We start from the raw sequence: 24,384 nt of genomic DNA, 5'->3' as shown, positions 1-24,384 counted from the left end.
GTAAATAAAAAACCTGGAAAACCTGAAAGAGCCATCTTTCACACTATGCGGGTTTTGGCTGATGAGCAATACAGGTTTGATTCCTCTTGCTTAGTTGGGTAAAACCAAAAAGTATGTAGTATGTATCATATTATGTGAAGATGGTTATTTTTTTCCCCAAATTTTTAACTGTGCACTTGGGAGCGCCTGGAGACATTATTTAGTTCATTCTGCCCTCCTGAAAGGGCTGCAGATCTGGCATTACCGCTATATATTTACTCGGAATTTAAGTGAGGCTCCTACAGAGTATGACTCCAGTTTTAAAAATCATGAATCTTTTTTCTAAGCGTTGTTTAGTATGATTTCAAGATAACAAAACCACGTTATGAAGGCACATCCTCACTGATAGGCTGAATTGTTAATTTTCATGATTCTGGGTTTTAGCCACAGACAAGTTTACATGTTAAATACTGCTCATGCTCAGTAAATTTTAAAAAATGTGTTTTAAAAAACCCCCAACCCTAAACCATATATAACTATGGTTTTGACACAATTGCAAGATACTGGAGGAAGCTGATTAATTCCATAACCTAGCAGAGGCAAGACCCTACAAACCCTGGCCAACGATTTGCTAGAGAAAAGTGAGTAAACACAAGGCTTTGAACCATTTATTTGGACCATTCCTCTGTCCCTCAGTTCATGCACTGACATTGGCCCATGTTATTATACACTTGAGAGCAGCACACTGAAGCAAGCTAAAGGCATCCAGAGGGGGTGATGGAGGGTAGGGAATAACTAAGTGGGATGATATATGTAAAAGCACTTTTTAACAGGTTAGGCTTTTTATGTTGCATACATTTCCGAACATGGCACGCTCTCACAGGACTGTGCTCTGGGCACTACAGCACAATAAATCTGTAAAATAGTTCAGGCAGACAAATAACTTGTGGAGAATTGGCTGTCACTGGTGGATCAGAAAGCACCAAAACAGAGTTCACTATGATGCAGAATTAGTCACATGCTGCAGTGTTAAGTAGCATGTCTGCAGTAGCACCTCACACTGTAAAAAGAGAACTAAAGAAATCCCCATCTAATGTCTCAGTTTCTCTTTACATCTAATAACAAGGAAATGGCATTTTGGCTGAAATAATGTGTTCAGTAGGTCACTTCTACAGTAGTGCAGGGTAGCAATGACCACATGGATCTCAGGCACACCACAAGGGTCACAGTCTACCGCACAGTGGGAGAAGCTGCTCCTCGAGAGGGCAGAAACTGCCTATTTGGTTCTGGCAGTTGTTACAGCAAAAGCAAATTCAAAGATAAGTGGAGAGGAAACAGTATCAGCAAAGCATACAGAATTGTATGTTTAGCTTCCACTTTGAAGATGCCCAGTGCAGAACTATTACTCATTATCTTTGTTCTCTTAATACTTTTAAAAGACTACTAATTGTAAACATTATCCAAAGTAGGTTCAAAAGTATCCAGGACAGTATTATACCTTTGCATATCATGGGTAATTTTGAAATGGAAACAGAGAACACTTGTATTCTTAAGGAGAGAAAGTGTATTTTTGTTAAATTGCTACAATGACAGAGTGTGCTTGCACTCTTTACAGTTACTCTGTGTTTATGATAAAGAATCATCATATCTCAGTCAGGGTCACCTCTGAAACATAATCTTCCACCTAAGTATTTGTAGACAGTTGCTTAATATAGACAAATTCTGATGACTTGTAACGTTTTCACAATCACATTAATTAACTATCTTTTAATTAGTATAGAATCTCAACTCCTAGCAATTACTTAATATGAACTGTGGCCGGGACATGTTAAACATGTACTGTACACTATCATAACACAGAATAATAATAGCAGACTTATGTTCCCATTACAGCTCAAGATTTTGCCATGCAATGATTTTCAATTAACAAGGTCAAAGAAAACTTGGTGTACACTGGCTGTTTCCAATAACTCAAAATGTTTAATCATTCCCATGATAGCAAGAGAGGTTTTATTAAACTCTGCTGAACTGTTCAGCTTTTCAAACACAACCAATTTCACAACTACAACACAAATTTTCACATTTATGCATTTCTTACTGACTTCATTACCTAGCAAAGTTAACCTCTATGAAAATTACACCCATTACACGGAAAAAAGGAGATTGTGTTTGACAGAGGACAGTTTGACATTGCTGCAGTTAGCTGTACAATAAAACCTTTTTAGACCAAGTGTTCTTGATTATAATGTAGTGTCAAATCAGTATAATTGCCATGAAGTTCCCATCTATCCAAGGCATACAAAAATCTTTTGTTTGCTTCCAGTTTGCTTTCTCATTCCCTCCCTCCTTTCTTCTTTTTTTCTTTTCTTTTCTCCTTCCCTCCCTCTTTCCTTCCTTCCTTCCTTCCCTCCTTCCTTCCTTCCCTCCTTCCTTCCTTCCCTCCTTCCTTCCTTCCCTCCTTCCTTCCTTCCCTCCTTCCTTCCTTCCCTCCTTTCTTCCCTCCCTCTTTCCTTCCTTCCCTCCCTCCTTCCTTCCCTCCCTCTTTCCTTCCCTCCCTCCTTCCTTCCCTCCTTCCTTCCCTCCTTCCTTCCTTCCCTCCTTCCTTCCTTCCCTCCTTCCTTCCTTCCCTCCTTCCTTCCTTCCCTCCTTCCTTCCTTCCCTCTCTCCTTCCTTCCTTCCTTCCCTCCCTCCTTCCTTCCCTCCTTCCTTCCCTCCTTCCTTCCCTCCCTCCCTCCTTCCTTCCTTCCCTCCTTCCTTCCCTCCCTCCTTCCTTCCCTCCCTCCTTCCTTCCTTTCTTCCCTCCTTCCTTCCTTCCCTCCCTCCTTCCTTCCCTCTCTCCTTCCTTCCTTCCCTCCTTCCTTCCTTCCCTCCTTCCTTCCTTCCCTCCTTCCTTCCTTCCCTCCTTCCTTCCTTCCCTCCTTCCTTCCCTCCCTCCTTCCTTCCCCCCTTCCTTCCCTCTCTCCTTCCTTCCTCCCTTCCTTCCCTCCTCCCTCCCTCCCTCCTTCCTTCCTTCCTTCCTCTCTTCCTCCTTTCCTCCCTCCTTTTGACCCTCCTCCCTCCCTTCCTCTTTCCAACCTTCCAGCCTTCCTCTCACCTGCACCTTAAAGGACATTTCTATCTATGAAATTCTGCTAGCTGCTCAGATTTCTTTCCCCCCCTCCTCTGCCAATGCAGCTTTATGACTATATATCAGACTCATAGTCCTGTCATGGTTGTAGAGGGACCAACATGAAGGTATGGTGACTCTTCCCATATTTCACAACAAATAAATAAATACCTGTATATAAACACCAGTATTTTAACATGGTCTAAGTAACTGAACTAAGCTGCCGGTAGCATGAACGCTGACAATCTGAAAGATAGTTCAAACTGTCCATTATGTATTTCAACACACATTATAACAGTAAAGCATTCATATGGAGTGTTACCAGGAATAAAGTTCTAACTGGATATTTGCAAGGCTAGATGCTTAACCAGCCTTTCTTAGCATCCTTAAGCATCCTCACTTGCTTAACAGCATGCTTTTACAAGCTAAATTCTCCATATCACCTTTAGAGCACTGATTTTTCAGACTGTTTGACCTCCAGAATACTATACAGCAGCTTAAAATATTTAGTAGGGAAAGCATAAATGTATTACAGCTGGAAAGGAGAAGAGTGCAACAGAATACCTGAGAATGCTTGGAGACCCAGTGACGCAAGACATTTAGGACACGATTTGTGGCTGCCCTGCGTATTATAAACTCTTTGTCGCATGTGCGTTCAGAATTGTTAAATCCTGTGTGGAAAAAGCACACATTAAAGTTAATGGGGGTAGAAACAATTAAGATACAGTATGAACAACACTGGTAAACTGGAAGCTCACGGAACATTTATGTGCAATAAAAGGAAAGATGCCTATATAGACTTACAAATATGACCATTTGGACTGCTGAAATTCTGCAATATCTGTAGAATACAGCTTTGCACATCGTAACTAACACAGACACCTCCCTGGGCCAGCATTCGGTTTTAGAAACATGAAGAATATTTGTGTGCATCATTAACGTCAAGGTCTCCCTTCAGTATAGAAGAGAATAACGGTAAAAACCAGCACAAGCCCAAAAATGTACAGGGTCTGTCATCAAGCAGATGACAGACAGAAAGTGAACAGGATTTAGGAAGCAGAAAGAGGTAAATTTCAGAAGGTAAAGAAATAGGGGAAGGTAGCAGTTTAAACAGACAAGAGAAGAATGTCAACACAAGAAATGTTCCTTTGTAGCAGCAGTATTATACAGTCAACAGAAACTGTTCAAATCAGCTTTTTTTTTTTTTAGCACTGGGTGACAACAAAGTGAGAAGGTATGCAGAGAACACATTTACAACCCCAGCTGCTTGAAAACAGAGTTGCCAACTGCAACATTTCCCTACACATCTTGTAAATACAACTTTTTTTTTTTTTACTCTACAATATTAACTTATAGTTTTAAAAACAAGCAAGAAAGTTTTTTCCTACATTCACATTATTGCTTCTTTCTCATCTCATTCTGCTCTAGCTCTATCATAGATACCATCTGTATGATAAAGTAATTATTACATTATTTTAAGAATAACAAATTATCTTATAAAATCACCAATTTAAAAAAAAAAGTTAACTGAAGATATAGTCTAGAAGTCTACAATTTTCTAAGTTTCTGTTAGATTTGATCTTACATTGTGCTGCTTTCCATTTCACTCAGTGCACAGTGCAAGGAACAGCTGGAAACACCCTTCTATTTTACCAGTACTTCACAATTTTTTTGGCATAAAAGCTCTTCAAAAACCTGTGTATTATTATAGATAGCAAAAATAGATAGAACTTCTATTTATTCTGTGAAAACCTCATTGGAGGTATTCTTAGAGTCTAGTATCAGTTTTGCTCTATTTTTATTAAAGGCAATCCAAAAAACCCAAATTGTTTCTCTATATTTTTTGAATGATCATCAGGAAAACAAAAGTTTAACTGTATTTTTACATTTTTTACTGCAGATTAGACCCCAAACCCTGAATATATTTTCTAACTTCTGTTTCATGGAAGCTTTTTAACCTATGGCATATTACACTGTCGGTATCTAAAATTCAGTATCAAAGGAAGTTTCATATTAAAATATCTTCTGGAGTTTCATTGCCCATAAACAGCAAGGTAAACAAAATCTCTGAGGCCTTACTCAGTAAAAGCTAACATACACAACATTTTGTGTGTTAATTTTCTATGCCTTCCACAGTTAACCTCTCACAGAAGCAATTAGGCATACTCATTTTAAACTGTTCAATTAGCCACTTAATTGCAGCAATGAAAGTCGCAATGAAAATTACATATTAAAGCAGTGGAGTTTTTATCAAAGTACCATTAAGGAAAAGGAGTTTCAGTAGGCTGGAAGGAAAACAGAAAAAAGCCTACAGAGACAGTTTTCAGTTAGCTGCAAAAAGAGTAAAAAGAGCAAGAAAGGAAAAAGGAAAACCTCCAGAGATCACTTCAGCAAACATTTATGGTCCTCAGAATTTCATCAATTTTTAAGCAGTAATTAGCTTGTTGTGGAGAACAATCAACATGATCACTCAGATCCACATTGTCAGTACATAATGATGTCTCGAACCTGTAAATGGAGATCTCTAGTTTTGTAAGAAAAGAATCATAGAATACCAGGTTGGAAAGAATCATCTGGTCCAACTGTTTTTGGCAAAAACACGGTCTAGACAAGACAGCAGTTCTCTGTCCAGCTGAATCTTAAAAATACCCAACACTGGGGAATCCACTATGTCGCTGGGGATATTATTCCAATGATTGATTGTTCTCCTTGTGAAGATTTTTCCTCTTGTGTCCAACCTGAATCTCCCCAGGAGTACTTGTGCTCGTCATCTCTCCTCTTTTCCATGTGACTGTAAAAAAGTGTCTCCACCTTCTTTGTAGCCACACTGTAAATACTGAAACATGGTGATAAAGTCTCCCCTGAGCCTCCTTTTGTCAAGGCTGAACAAAACAATTTCTCTCAACCTTTCCTAATACGGCTCCCTGGTCCTTCTATAATTTTTGTGGCCTTTCTCTGTATCCTCTGCATTTCATCCACATCTTTTTTGTATAGCAGTGACTAAAACTGAGCCTGGTATTCCAGGTGTGGCCTGAGAAGCATTGAGTAGAGTGGGATAATGACATCTTTATCTCTGCTGCTGATGCCCTTGTTGATGTTCCCCAGCACTCTATTGGCTTTCTTTGCCACAGCTGCACACTGTTCACTCCTGTTAAGCTTGCTGTCAACCAGGAGCTCCAGGTCCTTTTCCACAGAGCTGCTCTCAGCCAGGCAGATCCCAGCCTTTGCTGCAGTCCTGAAGTATGTCTTCCCAGGTGCCAAGAGTTTACACTTGTCCTTGCTGAACAAGAACTTGGGTTCTTACTACCCCACTCTTCCAGCCCATCCAGGTCATTCTGCAGGGTGGCTCTCCTTTCCAATGTGTCCACTTCACCACTCAGTTTGGTACTGTCAGCAGACATGGTCAGGTTGCACTTGATCCCATCTTCCAGATAACTTATGAAGATACTGAACAGCAGTGAGCCCAATATTGATCCTTGGGGGAATCCACTAGTATAAGCTGCCAGTTTGAAAAGGAGCTATTTGCCACCATCCTCTGCTGCAGCATATCAGCTAGCTCCTCACCCACCTCATCGATCACATATTTAGACCATAACATTTCTCTAGGAGGAGGCTGAACACAGACACACAATTGAATTTAACTCCAAGTGGGTGATTCATTGTACATCTTCAGGTACAAGACTTCAAATAAATAACTGAATTTGTGAAATACATTTTTTTGAAATACATTTTTTTTTCAAAATAAAACTGCAAATCTTTTAACTCCATTTTGACCTTGTTTTTAAATACCAAACAACTCAGACAACCAGGATGTGTTTTCTTCTTTCTTCACAAAAAAACCCATAGAATTTATTATTCCTTATAGGAACAAAAAAGAATCCAAAAGTTCTGAAGAAACACTTACTGTCCAAGACTTAAATCTGCAGGTTGATTCTGAAGAAAATTGTGCTTATGAGATTTTCTCATAGAAATGGACTGGATTGGAATATCCAATATTCTCTGTATACTGGCTTAGTGTCCTTCTATTTGGATGTGTGGATTTACCTCAAGGTTTTTCCTCAGGACTTGTTTTCAGTAACAGCAGACCTCAGGCAGGCTCCAGATTGAGTGGCTCTGACAGCAGCTCAGAGGAGTTAGGCCTCAAACCAGAGCCAGTAATGCTAGAGAATAATACATGGAGTCCTTGGACCTTCTTGAGGCAACTGAGGCTGGAGCAGGACAAAGCTAATGGGACTTGTAATGTTCAGAAAAAGATGCATCTGTCTCTCTTCCTCCTTTACAATCTACCATGCTAATTCCAAGCAAATCATAGAATCATTTAGGTTGGAAAAGACCTTTAAAATCATTAAGTCCCACTGTTACCCCTGGGATTGCCAAGTCCACCACTAAACCATGCCATTAAGGGCCTTATTGACATGGTTTTCAACACTCTGCAGCCATGGAAGGAACATGGATCAGTTCAGGACAAAGGGATTGACCATACTCCAACTTCAAAAATTGGTGACAATCTTCTAGGCAATGCTGGAGATGCACTGCAAGAGATGAAGATGAAGAACTACCCTTCATGAAGACAGAGGTGTACAAGTCATCACTGACAGGTGCAGGGGACATTTAGGTGGGATATAAGGAAGAAATTCTTCACTGTGGGAGCACTGAGGTCTTGGCACAGGTTGCTCAGAGAAGCTGTGGCTGCCCCATCCCTCTCAGTGTTCATGATCAGGCTGGACAGAGCTTGGAGCAACCTGGTCTAGTGGAAGGTGTCCCTGTTCATGGCAGGTGGCTGGAAATGGGTGGTCTTAAGGTCCTTTCCAAGCTAAGCCATTCTATGATTCTATAATTCTCCAGGTTTACCACCATAAGACATTGCAAAGTGTGAACCTGTTGCATGGTGGTGCTTAGAATGGAGCTGTTAGCATTTCAATCCTGAACTGACTTGTAACTGAAGTTGGAGCCAGAACTGTCAGCATGCAGTAGATATTGTTACCATCCTCATCATTAAAATGCCCAACAGGCACAGATTAGTTAGATTAGTCTGAAAATTAGAAGTTATTTAATAAGTGCTACTATGCCTTAGATAAGCTTAACTGGATTTATATACATGACTTTGTCATTAAAATTACAGACAATAGACCCCATTTTTTTATTTATTCACTTATATATCAGAAGACTGTGTAAGTTACACATACATAGATACCAGTAAGTCTGTTGAAAACTGGTATGTCAGCTCCCTTCCAGTCAGTACAGCTAAAACCCCCCACCATTTAAAGTGCTGGATTGCATCATTCCCATAAGGAAATTGTGTCAGAAATCTAAAGAAAAATTTAGTGAATATTGAAGGTGAAAGCAACAGAAATCTCAGTAGTTCTTACAGTCACTGAGTAGACCTTTTCATTAACCAAAAGGTGACAACATGTAAAAGAGAAGGTACTCAAGAACATTCAAATTGCACAGAAGATTGCTATTAATCTCAGGATCTTACAAAACTCAGAAAAAAGTATCAGCTGCAAACAAGTAAGACCAGTGAGCATTGTTAATTTTTGTTCTTCTAACTTTCATAGAAAAGGACTAAACAAAACACAACCAATAAACTTATTGTCACAGCTGCATCATATAGAATTAGAAACATGCAAAGTACATCCAGTACCGGTTTTGCTCCTCGTGACTTTCAAAACCACTTGGGCTTTGGGACAGAAATGCGAAGAGGAGATGACCACAGACTAAGATCTGATGAAGATACTACAGAAGCTATCCAAGCAGACATCAGTGAACGTCGATGGTGTCATCAGTCTTTCCTGCACCATCCATAGTGAAAATTCCTCCTAATGCACCAGCTTTACTGCTGCTCCTTACTTCCTCCACTCCCTCTCTGCCCACTTAATTCTCTCATAATATAACTCCAAACAAAACCCTGAGCCGCCATGACAACTGCAGCTACTCCGTATGCGTAGCCTACTTGTTCATGCATATTTCAAGGAGTCCACTATACAACCTTATTTGATTATGCACATTCACATCACCAGTTTGGATAACCCATGTGTCTGCTGCTGTTTACGCTGCAGACAAACGGTAACCCAAATCTTCCAATTCTATTTCTGCAATATGTGACAGTGGTTCTGGTCTAGTAGGAAATCCAAGCTGTCTTGCCAACTGCAATAAAACAGGAGACAGCCAGAACCTTGTTGGGCCACGCATCATGCCCTGACTGTCCATATGTAAGTGTGAACCTGGACCTGCACTAAGTGACTATGCAAAGTTTGCAATATGAAATTTTGTTGTCATTTAACCCTGCTATGCAGCTAAAAGAAAGGATGCTGACCCACAGACCAGAACTGGAAGCCAAGGCTTCAGGCATGATGCTGCAAGCAACAAGGGTTTCACCACACCTCTAAAGTATATCTTGGAAAGCATCCTACCAGTTTCCAGTTAACTTTTTAGCATTTTGGCATCTGCGCTATTATAACCCATATACTTTTTCTACCTATTTTGGGGCTAGGATTAGTTTTTAACTCTGATTATACACTCCCTAGCATAGTATCATTCCTGTCCATGAGCTGTACTTGGAAGCACTCGTAGCCATTTGGCTATAATCAAGGTGGGTTGAAAGGTTAACAAAATAGAATCACAGAATCATAGAACTGTTTGTGTTAATGTAGCACTGCCAAGCCTACCACTAAACCACGTCCCTAAGTGCCACACCTACATATCTTTTAAGTACCTCTGGGCATGGTGATTCCACCACTGCCCTGGGCAGCCTGTTCCAATGCCTGACCACCCTTCTGGGGAAGAAATTGTTCCTAACATCCAGTCTAAACCTTCCCTGGTGCAGCTTGAGGCAGCTTCTTCTTGTTTTTCAAAAATGTCCTTTTGTTTTTCAAAACAAAATGTCCTATTGTTTTTCCTTGGGAGAAGACACCAGCCACCTCTTGGCTCCATCCTCCTTTCAGGCAGCTGTAGAGAGCAATGAGGTCCCCCCTGAGCCTTCTCTTCTCCAGACTAAACCCCCCAGTTCCCTCAGCCATTCCTCACCACCCTTGTGCTCCAGGCCCTTCACCAGCTCCCTTGCCCTTCTCTGGATCTGCTCCAGCACCTCAATGTCTCTCTTGTAGTGAGGGGCCCAGAACTGAACACAGGATTTGAGGTGTGGTCTCACCAGTGCCCAGTACAGGCAAATGACCGCTGCCCTGGCCCTGCTGGCCACACTATTGCTGATAAAGGCCAGGATGCTGTTGGCCTTCTTGGCTGCCTGGGCATGAGCTAGCTCATGTTCAGCAGCCATCAACCAGCAGCTCCAGGTTCTTTTCCACTCAGCAACTTTCCAGCCTGTGTTCTCCAAGCCTCAGATGAAATTTTGTCTAGCTTGATATCCAGAAGCAAATCCTGGTGGAAAGAAACTTTAAAAGGGGCAGTTTTAAAGCTGTCCTTCACATAGTGTGATAACCTTAGCACTGAGCAGTTTTGGGGCTTAACTACACACGTTACACTTAAATAAGTGGGTAAGTATCCATGATTTCTTCTAAGTTCATCTTTACTGTGGTTCCAGGAGACAAGAGGTGAAGGGTCCAATCCAGCAGGGTGCCAACCTTTGCAGTGTTTTAATTAGGATTCTGGATGGGACTGCTAACATCCAGACCCCAAAGTGAAATAACGTGAAACACTTGGCCAATATCTGCTTATCTCCTGAGGGAAGCAATCTTTCCACATTAGAAATATCAGCAGGATTTCTAATCATTAATCATTTTAGTGGGCAGCTGCTTCAGTGAGTGCTGCTTTCAGGTAATGTTTTTCCTCAGTATGTGTTGAGATTAATACACAGAGCTTTCACAAAGTTTCGTCATGTAATGGTGATGCAGATCTTTTACCACAGGCTGTCAAACAATGTTAATCTGCCAGCATTGCTAGATTCAGTGAATTACTTCTTTCAATGTAATTTAATCACTCTTGTCTTTAGATTATGTTATGCAAAACCTAGTTTCACCTTCAGATGCTTTTCTTATGTGCATTATATTCAAAACTAATATCTTTATAGCTTCCACTGTCGTTGAGGATTAAAAAAAAGATGCTGAATAGACATAAATCTGAACATCTGCAGAAAAAAACAGACTAAATTATAAGAATACCCTGTACATAGACAGCTCTTCTTATGTAAAAGTCTAAATCACTTTTCAGTAGTAGGTATCATCATCTATCCCATTCATAAAGCAAAAACCACAGGAAATCAATACCTACAGGTAGGATGTGTGGAATTGCTGCACTCAGGACCAGATCCAAGGATCTCATCACATTCAGCATGAGACAGACGACAGGCCCCTCCTCAAAAGCTACTAAGAAGTCCCTACAGCAAAATTCTATCCTGCTTTTTCTTCTTCTACTGAGCAAACCTGACTCTACCAGCAATTTACATTATTTCCTCTTTAAAATCCACCTTGCTCAAGAGGAACATTTGCATTATGTTACATTTTGCACCATAAATGTCAAAGAAACTAAATGATGCACATTTGTTTTCATATTTTTCTTAGGATGTCAAAACCTATTAGTTTAGTAACAGTAACTATATTTATACTTTATTAATATATTTATACTTTAATACTTATTAATATATACTTATGAATTTTGATTTTCTGCATTAATGCAGAAGTTCACAATTCCTGACCACAGCAATTAAATTGTTGAAATCTTTGATGATACATCTATTTTTAAGGGTTTATCAATAAAAAAAGAAAATTTCTGTTCATAAGATTTAGGGGTAAGTTTTTTGAAGTTATGAAGCGTGTCTTCAACAAATTTCTGGTGTCTTTCTTAGCAAAAAATATGATTTCAGAAAAAGATTTTATGTGTCAGTTTCACTGAGATACTCTGAAGTCAGGCACTGAACATATGTTAGCACCTAACATAGGATGAAACTGCACTCCAGCTTATGACAAGGTCACAGCAAACCCCACAGAGGCCCAGGGAGGCGGAAGGGGAACATTCATGGTTCATGAGACAAATGACAAAAAATCGAAGGAAATGTTAAATGCAGTTCTGTCTTGTGGATTGTTTTTTTTTTTTCCTCTTTCTTCTGATAAATTTGCTCTTGAGTTGTAGGCCAGTTTCATGTCTCAACATGGTCCAAATCCTGAAATTTTAGGCTTGGCAGACATCAGTGTTACTTTCTGACATGGATAAAGAATAAATAAACCCCAGGCTTGGTTCAATTTTCATCAGATTAAAACTGAAACGGCCTCTCCAATGTATGCAGCACAAAAGGAAAGCCTTCCCAACATATATGCAGCAAAGAAAACCTAATCACAAAAAAGATTTCTTTGATATTCCTAAAAAAGCTTGGATGACTCAATAAAGATACCCATCTTTATTGGTCATACATTCTATAGCAAGAAATTGAGTTTTACACATTTTCAAAGAAATACGGCAGAGAGCAAGTGGCCCAATATTGATAAAAAAATCTAACCTGCCAATGGTTCTGTTCTCCTTTTATTTCCTTAATTATGATATCAGGTTGAGAAACACTAGCCAGCTGAAGAATGGCAGAGCTGGAAAAGAAGACCCTATTAACTTTGATGAAAACAAGCATAAAGATGATGAACTCCCACTCACAGAACAGCATATTTGATCAATAATACAGTTGTTTTTTTTTGTTGTGGGATTTTTTTTTTTTTCTAATTATCAAATATACACATTCAGAGCCATAATGAAGCCAAGGGAACTGGGATTGTTTAGTCTGAAGGAGAGAAGGCTCAAGGGGGACCTTACTGGTTTCTACAACGAACTGAAGGAAGGATTCCATATAACAAGTAACAAGTGATAGGACAAGAGGAAACAGCCTCACTGAGTAGAAATTAACTGTTGACAGTGATGGAGTTACCATTCCGGGCGGTATTTAAAAGATGTGTAAATATAGCACTTATGGACACACTTTAGTGGGGAACTTGGCAGTTCTGGGTTAACAGTTGGACTCGGTGATCTTAAAGGTCTTTTCCAACCTAAACAATTCTGTGATTCTATGTGAGCAGTCTGAGGCTTGAAAGTCGGAGGTATCAAGTCTAGCCATGATCTTTGCGCCACCTCAGTTTAGGAGAGAGGCATCTGTAATAATTCACTATGCCAGGATTTGAGTTTCACAAACGGTTACAATCTCATACAGCATCAGAAGAAGTGACTATTAAAAAGCAGAAGAAATCAAGTGTCCAATGCATTTCAGGCTTTTAATTTCACTTTCACTGGTTCTTGGGACATATGAAATAATTTTTTCTAAGAAATATGCCACTGAAAATCCCTGTTGTAACCACCCACGTCAGAAGTAATTCCAAGTATGTATTTGATTTTTCTCTCTAAAGCCTCCACCACAAATACAATCTGACTATCAAATCAAGTCAAGGGATTATAGTCTTTGTAAGGTAAATCCCACGGATTCACATGCACCAGCTGATGTAAAATAGTGTAACACACATAGAGCTATACTGACTCTGTTCGATTTCTGCAAAACATTTAAGAGAAAGGTTGGTAAACTATTTTTAAATGACTTTTGCTTTAGAAAGGCTTTTTCTAATCAGAAAAATTTAAAGAATATAGCATTGAGATAAAGCAGTTATGTCACGACTATGCTGCAAACTTGAACTCAATCCAGAAGTCTAAAAATATCTCAGCCCAGTGAAATACTTTCAGTTTAATGGATGGGGAAAAAAAGGTAAGTGGCTAAAGAACATGCTTATGACCAAGACACTATTTTAACTCCTAATAATAACATTAAGGTTTATCTGACAATTATTATTATATTACTATATATTGCATATGAGATTTATGGTTAAAACATGAATACCACAAAGAATGAAAATACTCCTTTAAATGCAAAGAACTCTTTGAATTAGAAATTTGTGATTTAAAAAATCCTTAAAAATAGGGTTACTGCAATAGATAAAACTGGCAAACTGGCACAAACTCTTGGAATGTTCTCTCAGGAGACTATATCAGAGTCTCACAATTGGAAGAAAGTCTTTAAAAATTGCTATACAATGAAAGCATGCATGCAGCTGCAAATTACACAATGTGGTATTAAAAATCCATGACTTGTCTTAGAAGTAAAAGATACCAAAGAGTCTGGGGTTTGGGATTTTTTTTTTGTTTTGTTTTGTGTTTTTTTTTTTTTTTTTTTTTTTTTTACTAAAATTCAGCAGCATTACAAGATTACATTATTAATATTGGCATATGGTGATAAATACATAGGCTCAGAGAAAATACCATTGTGCATTTATCTACTAAAGATAGAAAAAAACATTTGCATGCATTAGCATTTAGGTTTTTTGCAAAAGCACCAGGAATGAGCATCTAAAGCTTTAGACTACTGCACTTCTTAGAATGCATTTTCCACAACTGCGAACAGCAGTAACTCCATTAACACTCGACAGCATCCTATTCTTTTCTTCCTTCAGCAACAGCAAAAAGAGCAAACACGGAGTTAGTGTCATCACCAAAATCTAGTACTAGATTTTAGAGTACCTGCATGCAATGTAAGCGCTAGTCCACTTTCTCCAGTGAAGTCCTACGCAAAACCACCCAGATCTTGTGCTTTTAGATATATCTCTAAAAAAGAATAGATCCTGAATTTCAGAGGCTGTTGTTGCCAATTGTGTTTACAGACTGCACAGTATCATGACACATGTGCAATGTGACAGCAGATTTTTTTCCTATGACTTACTTATATAAAAGAACTATGGCAAACAATTGCAAAGAAGAAGAAAAGCCTTTTTTAACAGCCTAACTTAACAATTATATTTGTGACTACTTTAGTACATCTTATTCATTTTTTTTACTTTACTGCAGCAATGTTTGAATTATCTTTCATGAGTAATAACAAGAATGGCAACACTGCAGCTGGTATTTCTTTGAATTTGTACATCAGCCAAGTAAATTTACCAGTGTTCCTGCTATGTCTCCTGGTCTTCAGGGTACATAAAAAGCAATTTTTACATACTGATGTATTTCTGCATTTCAAGAGATATCTACCTCATGATTTCTTTAATTACACATTGACTGTACTCTAAACCTGCTCTATCAGCAATATGAAGAGCATAGCAGATCTTTTTTGCATAAAGCTCAGTCTTTTCAAGAACTGCTAGAAGAAAGCTTTCAGATCTTTAAAATTCTCAGTGAGCCCTGCCACAAAGGAAAGGTTAAAATAAAGTCTATGGCAATGTACAGCTAGAAATATAAAACTGTAAAAAGTGCTTTTGGATTTTTTTTTTCCTTTAGTTGGTCTGGGCTTTTTGCACAGGCTAAAGGAAGTAGTATGCAAAATTATTCATTATCTTTTTAATGACAATAAATGTTAAATGGAAAGGAGGCGATAATTGCAAAGAGCCAAATGTATAATTTTTCAGACCATCTGTGAGCAGAGAGTTGACTGTCACGCAAAACAAAAATTGGCAGGATGCACACCAGTCAACAAAAAATCTCTGAACAAAACGTCCATCTCATATGCAGCTTCCAGACCACTTATGACTGGGCTAGAAATTAAGCAACTCAATAGTAGCATAAACAAATATTAATTATGCAATTGACTATGCAGTTAGGCTCAATGGGGGAGTGAGGAAGGGGAAGGAAGCAAAAAACCCTCACATAAAAATCCTTCCAAAATTTCTCTTCCCATCCTACAAACATTAATGAATGCCCCAAATATAGGGAAGATATTAGAGAATCTAAACAAACCTGCCCTCATTATGAACCCAGACCTTTTGATTGAACTCCCTGCCTGCAACGTCAGCATACTAGGGCTGGTTTTCTGCATGCAGTGGTCAGGGCTTCATTCCAGCTGCTCTCCTCCCCAGCTCAGAAGAGCAGAGGGAATACCACCTAAAAGCTTGCCAGAAAAGCTTATCTAAACCACTGGAAAATGCATATTAAACACATCCCATCCAATCTATTGCAGTAGGATTGGGGTGACCTATTTTGGGGAGGCAGGGATAGGTAAGTCTCCTTTCTTAGATGAAGAAGGAATTTTTCTCTCAGTGCCAGATTGCTTGCACATGTCTATGGTGCAGAGTTTTCCTTTCTGCTGCTCAGGACTTAGGGTCAGGAAACACGTGGTTCACAGTGTTGTAACTCACAAAATGTCCAGTGCAAATACCTTTTTCCTCAGTAGTCAGCTCCCTTAATGAACTAGAATAAGAAATTTATTCAAGAGAAAGAAACATATAAAAAAAAAGAAGGTATCTTAAATTTCTGCTAAAGTGAAGAAAAATCATCATTTTCCTCTGGCTCTTAACTCCCAAGGCTAGGCACCACTTGAGACAAAACTAATGTTAATTTTTTTAAGTCATTATTTTAAAACAAAGTTGTTGCTCTAATAAAACTTCAAGGGAAGATTCATCTCAATTTGAACATGAATGTTCAGCCAGTTATCTAAAATTGCTAAGCAACAATTTTGTTAAATTCAAAGGGGTCCTAATTCAAGAACAAAAATAGAAGTCTATTAAAATGCACTATAGACTAGGTGAATATTCAGAAGAAAGAAATAACATTCAGGGTTATTGAATTAGAAGGCAGATTCCAAGAAAATTAGTTTTAATCTTGATTTCTATTTTTCTAAGAATTTCCCAGTAAAATATCCTCTGGCAGGAGAAAACACAGATGTCTCATAAAAGCAGCCTTGTGAATTAGTGTTAAAAATGGAACAGAGAGCAAGTGTTTCTCTCTGCTGGAGGACCGGCATCCCTTTTAACCCAATCCTTTTAACTCCAGTGGGTTGGTCACAACGTGTGCTGGCCACCTCTACTTTGGTAACAACATCTGGGCAACTCCTGATGACCCTCCAGCCACCGGGAAAGAAAGCTGATCGGGTAAAAGCCAGTGGCTGCTTGTCACACAACCGTTTCTAATAGAGAACAGCGTTAGCTGTACAGTAAGTCATTGTGTATTTCCCACCAGGAGTTCTGGGGAATAGAGAACTCCAAGGAAGTCTAGTTTTCAGATCTCAGTGCTTCTCAAACTACCCTGAATCTGCATAAATTGGTCTGGAAACATCATTAAAACATGTTCCCAACAGGGAACTATTACTTACTTTCCCAGTTCCTGGCTAGAGCCATTAGTCAAACAAAAATGACAAGTGAAAATGATTGTCCTGTATAAGAGATGAGGAGAGGATAACAGATCCTACCAACACCAACTCTTTTCTTTCTTGGAACTAAACTTTCTTGGGGGAGGGGGCGGGGAGGGTCACAACAGAAGCAGGATTGATAAGCATGCCTGTGTGAGAGACTGAACTGAAATCAGACTCCACTGCCCATTGTCTCAAAGATTGGTATGAGGAGGTGAGGTCTGTTATCTTGAAGATGGGTGTGAGGAGCTGAGATAAGACTCCACCATCCCTTATCTCAAGGACTGGTGTCAGGAATTGCTGCCCATTATCGAAAGTATTGCTGACAGACATGCACTCTTGAAGAACCGGCTACAAGACCAGAGAAACTGGATGCACCCAGAATGTGCAGTACATGACATTAAGAACAGAGGTACTTCCCCCTAATGCATTATGAAAGAGGAAAAAGTAATCGTTATTGGGGGACATACACCATCGAAGATGAATGACTAAGGACCCTCGGGACACCACTACATCCACAGTGGTGACTCTCTCTCTGCACTTTGAATGCTTGCTTGACTTCTATCCATTTTTCTGATGTGTCCTATCACTATAATAATAATAATATTTTTAACTTTTTATAATAAACAAACTGGCCGATTGCAGTACTTGACCTTGTTTGCATCTTAATTTCACTCTGAGGATCACAAACAGAATATTTATGACACTAGATTTTATCCAGTTGGAAGCTGACAGCCTCAAACAATGATTTCAGTTATGAACTGATAGCACCCTGTATCTCTGACAGGAGCCTAGATGCTCTCAAATTCAGTCTTAAAGTTCCATGACCTGAAGGATTACCGTTACAATGAAGGTCTGTTTCCCAATATTTAGGAACAGTCTGTGATACTTACAACACTGTCAATTATCCAATTTACTTCTATGAAGAGTAGCCCTACTGGGACAAGCTGCAGATTCAAAAGAATTAAATGCTTTGCATCTTGATTGTTGATTGGGTTATATCACCACCGTGGTGGGTTTTTTTTTTTTTCCTTTTATTTTGTATCTTAATTTATAAGGAAAAGGTTCCATAAAGCTTTTCAAGTACAAGAAATGAGATGTTATAACCCAGAAAACTGCTAGAGTGCAAAACTACTGTAACTATTACTAATAGCAATGTTTACGGCACCGTAACTAGAACATCAACTAGAAAAGACACACATTTTCTGGTCTTGATTTAGACATGGATACTTATGTACAAAGCCACAAAGAAATATATACCTTTCCAGAAGCTAGCTTATAACTACTGATGTAATTTGAAGCATTTAGAACAGCACAACACAGAAGTGCATCACCCAGCTATCCACATAATGTAGGATCCATCTTGACATCACCATCAGATACCACTCACCTTTCACAGAACATTCATCATAGCAAGGAAATCTCTGCCTGCCTTCTCACAATGGGTATAAAAGTAATAATTTCTGTTATAAACCTCAATTTATCCTCATTTTCACCAAATTCCACACTAACTCAGCTGCCTACTCTCAGGAAACGTAATGCCACTTTATTATGCTTCTGGTCAGAATTAGGGAAATACTCCCTGAACAGTACAGCTGATAGCCTTGAATGTGGAACTACATGCTCACATCAATCTGTGTGCAAGACTGAGGAAATACTGTATCTGTTAAAAGCATAATGTATGTTTCTATGTGTTTTTCCATTTTAATGGGATCCCACTGGGAGTGTATGCCTTCATTATTTTGTACAGTACATCTCCAAGTCCTACTATTCAGCTTAAGTGCTGATGGCCGCAGTGTGTACAGCCACAGTGCCTCCTCTTGGCACAGTCATACGTATAACTACACATGGACACATGAACATGCAATGGTCTGATCTCCCTCGTATCATTTGTCACAAGCTGTGTCATTCCGTTACTCCAATTATGTATTATGCCAAAACAAACAAAACAAAAATATTGTCACACTGGGAGCTGGCAAGTAGTTTGAATAACTGCAGAATAACACCGCTGGTCACAACCTAAAATAAGCTAAGCAAGTCTTGTTAAAAACTTTTGTGAAACTTTCTCATGCTGATTTTGGCCTTTTAAAATTAGCAGTCAGCTTAAATCAATCTGCGCCTGATTTATCAGAAGGGAAAAGACTATGCATGACCCACTATGTAATGTGGATTTCTATGAAACATGAATTATTACTAGTAGCTAATTTTTATTCATCTAATATTGTGACAGTAATCAAGCCAGGGTAAAGTGTGTCAGACAGAGCTCACAGGACTCATCTGGCTCAACTTCAGCGCTTATGTGGCTTTCAAGAGATATGTCAGTGTGGAAATCATAGCCGTAATTTACGAAAGTTCACTTGTATTTGTTATTGCTCTGACAGTTGGGGTACGTTATATATGTTCCAGTATCTGAAGGGGGCCTACAAGGATGCTGGAGACTAGCATCGGAGACTAGCAATAGGACAAGGGGTAATGGGTTTAAACTTAAACAGGGCAAGTTCAGGTTAGATATAAGGAAGAAGTTCTTTACTATGAGGGTGGTGAGGCACTGGAACAGACTGCCCAAAGAAGCAGTGAATGCTCCATCCCCGTCAGTGTTCAAGGCCACGCTTGACAGAGCCTTGGGCTACACCATCTAGGGTGAGGCAGGGGGGTGGAACTAGATGATCTTAAGGTCTTTTCCAACCCTAACCATTCTATGATTCTATATTATGGCAGACGAACTCCTACAGCACTTCTGAGGAGATGAGGACTTTCCATATTCATTTCAGTGGCTGTTGAAGTTGACACTGTCACATCAATCACTGGCATACTGTTTACCCTCAAATGCATTCAGTTGCTCTAAAACTGAGCTTTGGCAGCTTTACTTCAGAATTAGTCAAAGAAAGTACAGAAAGGCCCTACAATGTTTTATCCCAGGCAGGGATCAAGAATACAAAAATAGCTAAGTCAAAATAAATCAGACATTTATACTCTAACAGGATTACACACTTCCCTCTGTTCATCTTTTCCATCACTAATGCATAACTTACACATATAATTAGTGCATAAATGCATAATTGATTATCAGTGGAAATTAACATACAACTACATTTTGATACAGAGTTCAAGAATAAGAAAGGAATTTGACCCCTCCCTAATCAGTGATGTGATTGCATGATTATCAGTGGAAATTAACATACAACTACATTTTGATACAGAGTTCAAGAATAAGAAAGGAATTTGACCCCTCCCTAATCAGTGATGTGATTGCATGACCATCCATGTAGACGCATTGTCAACATTGGAAAATACTCGGTGGCAGTATATGGAAGTGGCACCAGGACATACTTTTGTATGCCAAGGCATATTAAATTGCTTTGCAGGAGGACACTGCTTGCATTTAGCAGCTGCAGCTAGCAGATTAGTGGAGCAGGTTTTGTGCTTGCTTTGTTGAGAATCTACTGCAGCTGCAAAGGACTGATCACTTCTGCAGGCAGATTGTAAGAACTATGGAAAATCAGATAATATCAGAAAATGTTCTGGTAAACAGGCTGATGAGGTTTGCTAGCCTAAAACCAAGAGCAATCTAGATTAAGATTGCTTCTCTGAAGCACCAGCATGGATTTGTGAAAAGACAAGGAGTTGTCTGTATTTTCTATGCATAAGAAAGGATTTGCAGGCTGATAGTTTGAAAGATCTTTTGAAATGTTCTTTGATAGGGCACAAACTCTAAAACACAGGAGCTTTAGGAAAAATTCTCTCTCCTGAACAATATTCAGGTAAATAACTCAAGTCAAAGGTAATTTAGCCCCAGAGATATGTGCAGCCAATTAATTGAAATGGATAGTATATGAGCAATTCATTTTTATTTAGATGCTTCAAAGCTTCAAGCTGTTATTTTAATTGCTCCTTTAAATCACTAAAATCATGGGGAATAAGCCCATCTTTCCTCCTTGCTTGCATGGAGCAGATTTTCCTACATGCAAATCATATTTGTCAGAGATACTCCCCCAAAGGCTCTTTTTTCCCTACTTCTTTCTCACTCTCTCCTCTCCCTTTCACATGTATTTTAAAAAACAAACGCTTATACTAAAGAAGCCAGACCCTCCTGCCAACCACAAGCTTCCATCCCACTTCTGTCCTCTCCCATAATGTCACCTTGTTCTTGTGAAAAATGGTACATTCTCTACAGCGTGGATCAGTATGCTGTAGGAGGGAGGCAGCTTTGAAGCATGCAGCATGCTGGAATACTGACGTGCCCAGCTCACAATCAGATGACAGAATAATTGAAATAAAGCTGCAATGTTCATTAGGGAACAAGCCTTTTGTTTGGGTTTAAGTATTTGCTTCTTGTCTAACGTTTATTTTCTATGTTGGGGATTTTTTAATTGAGTTAAGGGACAAAAAAGTCTTCTCAAAGTTTTTTCAGTCTATCTGCTGTAAAATATAAAAAGTTCAGTTTAGACTCTGAATTTAGTTTTGGCAAACAATCTCCTTGAAGCCCATGTTCAGTAGATTAATTTAAATATAAAATTATCAATTTATTTTCTTCAATTTGTCTTAGGCATTTTTAGCAGAGAAGAAATTTGTACTTTTGCTAAGCTTATGTAAGTACTTTTTACTTTATTCATTATTTACAAACCCAACACTGCATTATTTTGCTAATTCGGCTTCATTCATACAACTATTCAGAGACTTTAAGTGAAGTTTGAATCTCTCCCAATCATGCAGAGCACCTTCAGTTTATGAGAACTAGCAAATATGAGGGCCTGCATGCAGAGCAAACAGTTTCAGTAAATAAGTACCAAAAGATGTTTCTTTTTTAAAAATGCGTGATATCTTACTGATCCTGACACAGTGCTCTGAATCTGTGTACAATAGACATAAAGACAAATTCAAGGATTAAAAATCAGCAGTAACACACTTGAAAGAATTGTACAAAGATAAACCAGGGAAATATTCAAGTTCTACAACCCATGGAAGAAATAAATACTCTTCCATACAAATTGGTTTTATCTAGTGCTAGGTTTTGTGTGGGTGCTGTATACATTATACTGTTCTTACTTAATTCCTGTAACATCTGCAGGATTTTTGCAGCAAAACTACAAATGGTTGGTGAGTATTTTGGCAGGAGGTTCCTCTCCAGCATTGCCAGTCTCACTCCTCTTGACACTGGCTGTGTGACAGACTCTCAGGCAGAAGGAAATCATTCCTGAAAAGGTGGGGCTTCCACTTAAAGAGGTGGAGTTACACTTAAAGACCACCTAACTGTCATGGCAGAGCTAAAAGAAGAGATCAGCACAATATTCATTAGGATGAGGCCATTAGCACTAAAATTTTTGTAAGAACTTCTCCATATTATAAGAAAGACATTGGAGCAGAGCTGCCAGATAACTTCTATGTTGCTTTTGGAAGCTAGCACCAATTCAAGCGGAGCGAGCAAGCAAGGCACCCAGCATACAGTGTGGTTGGGCAACCCAAGCTTGAACTATTCCTAGGGCCCAGGTAGGAGTACATGTATACGTCATGCACCCAGATAGCAAATGAACTCAACAGATCAGGGTGGCAGAAAAAACACAGCTCTGCTCCACCACACTGGGGATGAAGAAGTCTAAGAGCACTGCTAATATGCACTTCACTCACATTGCACCTGAAGGGGGAAGTGGACCGATACCTAAATCAGACCAAAGCACTCAAAAGTCTTTCAACCTTGGTTTCCCATCAAGCCACATGCTGTCATGCAGCCTGTATACAGGACCAACATAGACAGTGTTCCCATAGGTGCTCACCTAACAGTATGCAAAGCCATTATACGCCATGGGAGAGCTGATCAGAACTTTGCATACTTACGAGTATTTAAACTTTTTATTGCATGGTAACAGCATTATAAAATGTTATGGCCAGCATTCTCCAAATGAGATGATTAAATATTCTTTATGTCTGGTTCTGGTAGAGTGAGTATAGAGCTTTGCTATCTGCTTGCCTCAATTCATTGCTAAACAATCAGAACAGGAAGATAAAAGGTTGAGAAGAACTAAGAGCTCATAGCCTGGGAAAACAACAAAACAAAATAAAACAAAACCAAAAGTGGCCTGAAGCTTCAGGGAACAGTGAGGCCTGAAGACACAAATGACTCTTGGCTCCAAATACCTTTGCACAACCTCCAGCTGATTTCAGCTCCTGACCCTGTTCTAGGTTGCCACTCTAGTACCTACTAATGACCGTTGCTTGCAGGTATCTGCCCACTTTTTGAACCTAGGTATGTCTCCTCCCTTCACAATGTCCCTCAGCAGAATCTCACAGGCTTTCTACTCATTGCACAAAGAACCACAAACCTGTGTTTGTTTTGAACCATGGCTTCATGCTAGTCATCTGATGATTCTTACCTTTTGCATTAGAGAAAGCAACAAATGCCTCCTAACTCTCCCTATGACATCCATGACTTCCCAGAACTTTCTCAGCAACCCTCCAAGTCATCTCTCGCCTAAACTTCAAATGCACAAAAGCCATTTCATACTTCCACTTATCACTGATTGCAAACTCTCAACCTTCTCTAGTTCTCATTCCTTCATGTAAAACATGACACACCACAACTGTACATAGTCTTCAATACACATGCAAATTCAAGATTTATACTGTGGTAGCACAAAGGTCTTCTCTGCTTTCATCTTTGTCCCTTGCCTTATAATTTCTCATGTTTCCTTTATCTTTTTTGCTCCTACTGAGCACTAATGTCATTTAAGGGAACTATCTATTGTAATCCTAGATCTCAGTCCTGACTGGTAACATTCAGCACAGGGCCCATTCTTTCAGGTATAGAGCTCTGACTGTTTTGCCTCACATGTATCATGTAGTATTTATCAACACTGAATTTCACCTGCCATTCCATTACGTTCCACGTAGGAATATATTAAATGGCACACATCACAATATCTGTTGCAGTGACACCTATGACCAACTGAAAAAAGAATGAAAAAAAAGCACCATAAATCTCATACACAACCCAGACCTGATTCACTGAGGGATTATGTCCATCCTATGCAGTGAATGAGACAGAAGCCCACTGGGAAAAAACATATTATTTAACAAAACCCCACAAAATTAGAACAATACATACCTGGGGAAGAAATACTATTATTTTAATCACCCAAATTTGAACTGCATGACCCTGCAACATTAATACCATGTCTATTATGATTAATTAGTGACATGGTTTAGCACTGGACTT

The 24,384-nt window shown here is 39.1% G+C and overlaps 1 protein-coding gene across 1 annotated transcript in view; it reads right to left on the bottom strand.

Moving 5' to 3' along the window:
- Nucleotides 1-24,384, bottom strand: part of RASGRF2 (Ras protein specific guanine nucleotide releasing factor 2) — a gene marked incomplete at both ends in the record, with an annotated part of 139,990 nt that overhangs the window by 19,574 nt on the left and 96,032 nt on the right. Inside the window, one exon of the mRNA XM_080637546.1 lies at nt 3,650-3,756. Coding sequence (XP_080493672.1) covers nt 3,650-3,756 — 107 coding nt within the window. The remainder of the gene's footprint in view (nt 1-3,649; nt 3,757-24,384) is intronic.

Source organism: Psittacula echo (assembly GCF_963264785.1).
Source record: "Psittacula echo genome assembly, chromosome: Z".
NCBI classification, from domain to species: Eukaryota; Metazoa; Chordata; class Aves; order Psittaciformes; family Psittacidae; genus Psittacula; species Psittacula echo.
This window is presented reverse-complemented; position numbering and strand designations above follow the sequence as displayed.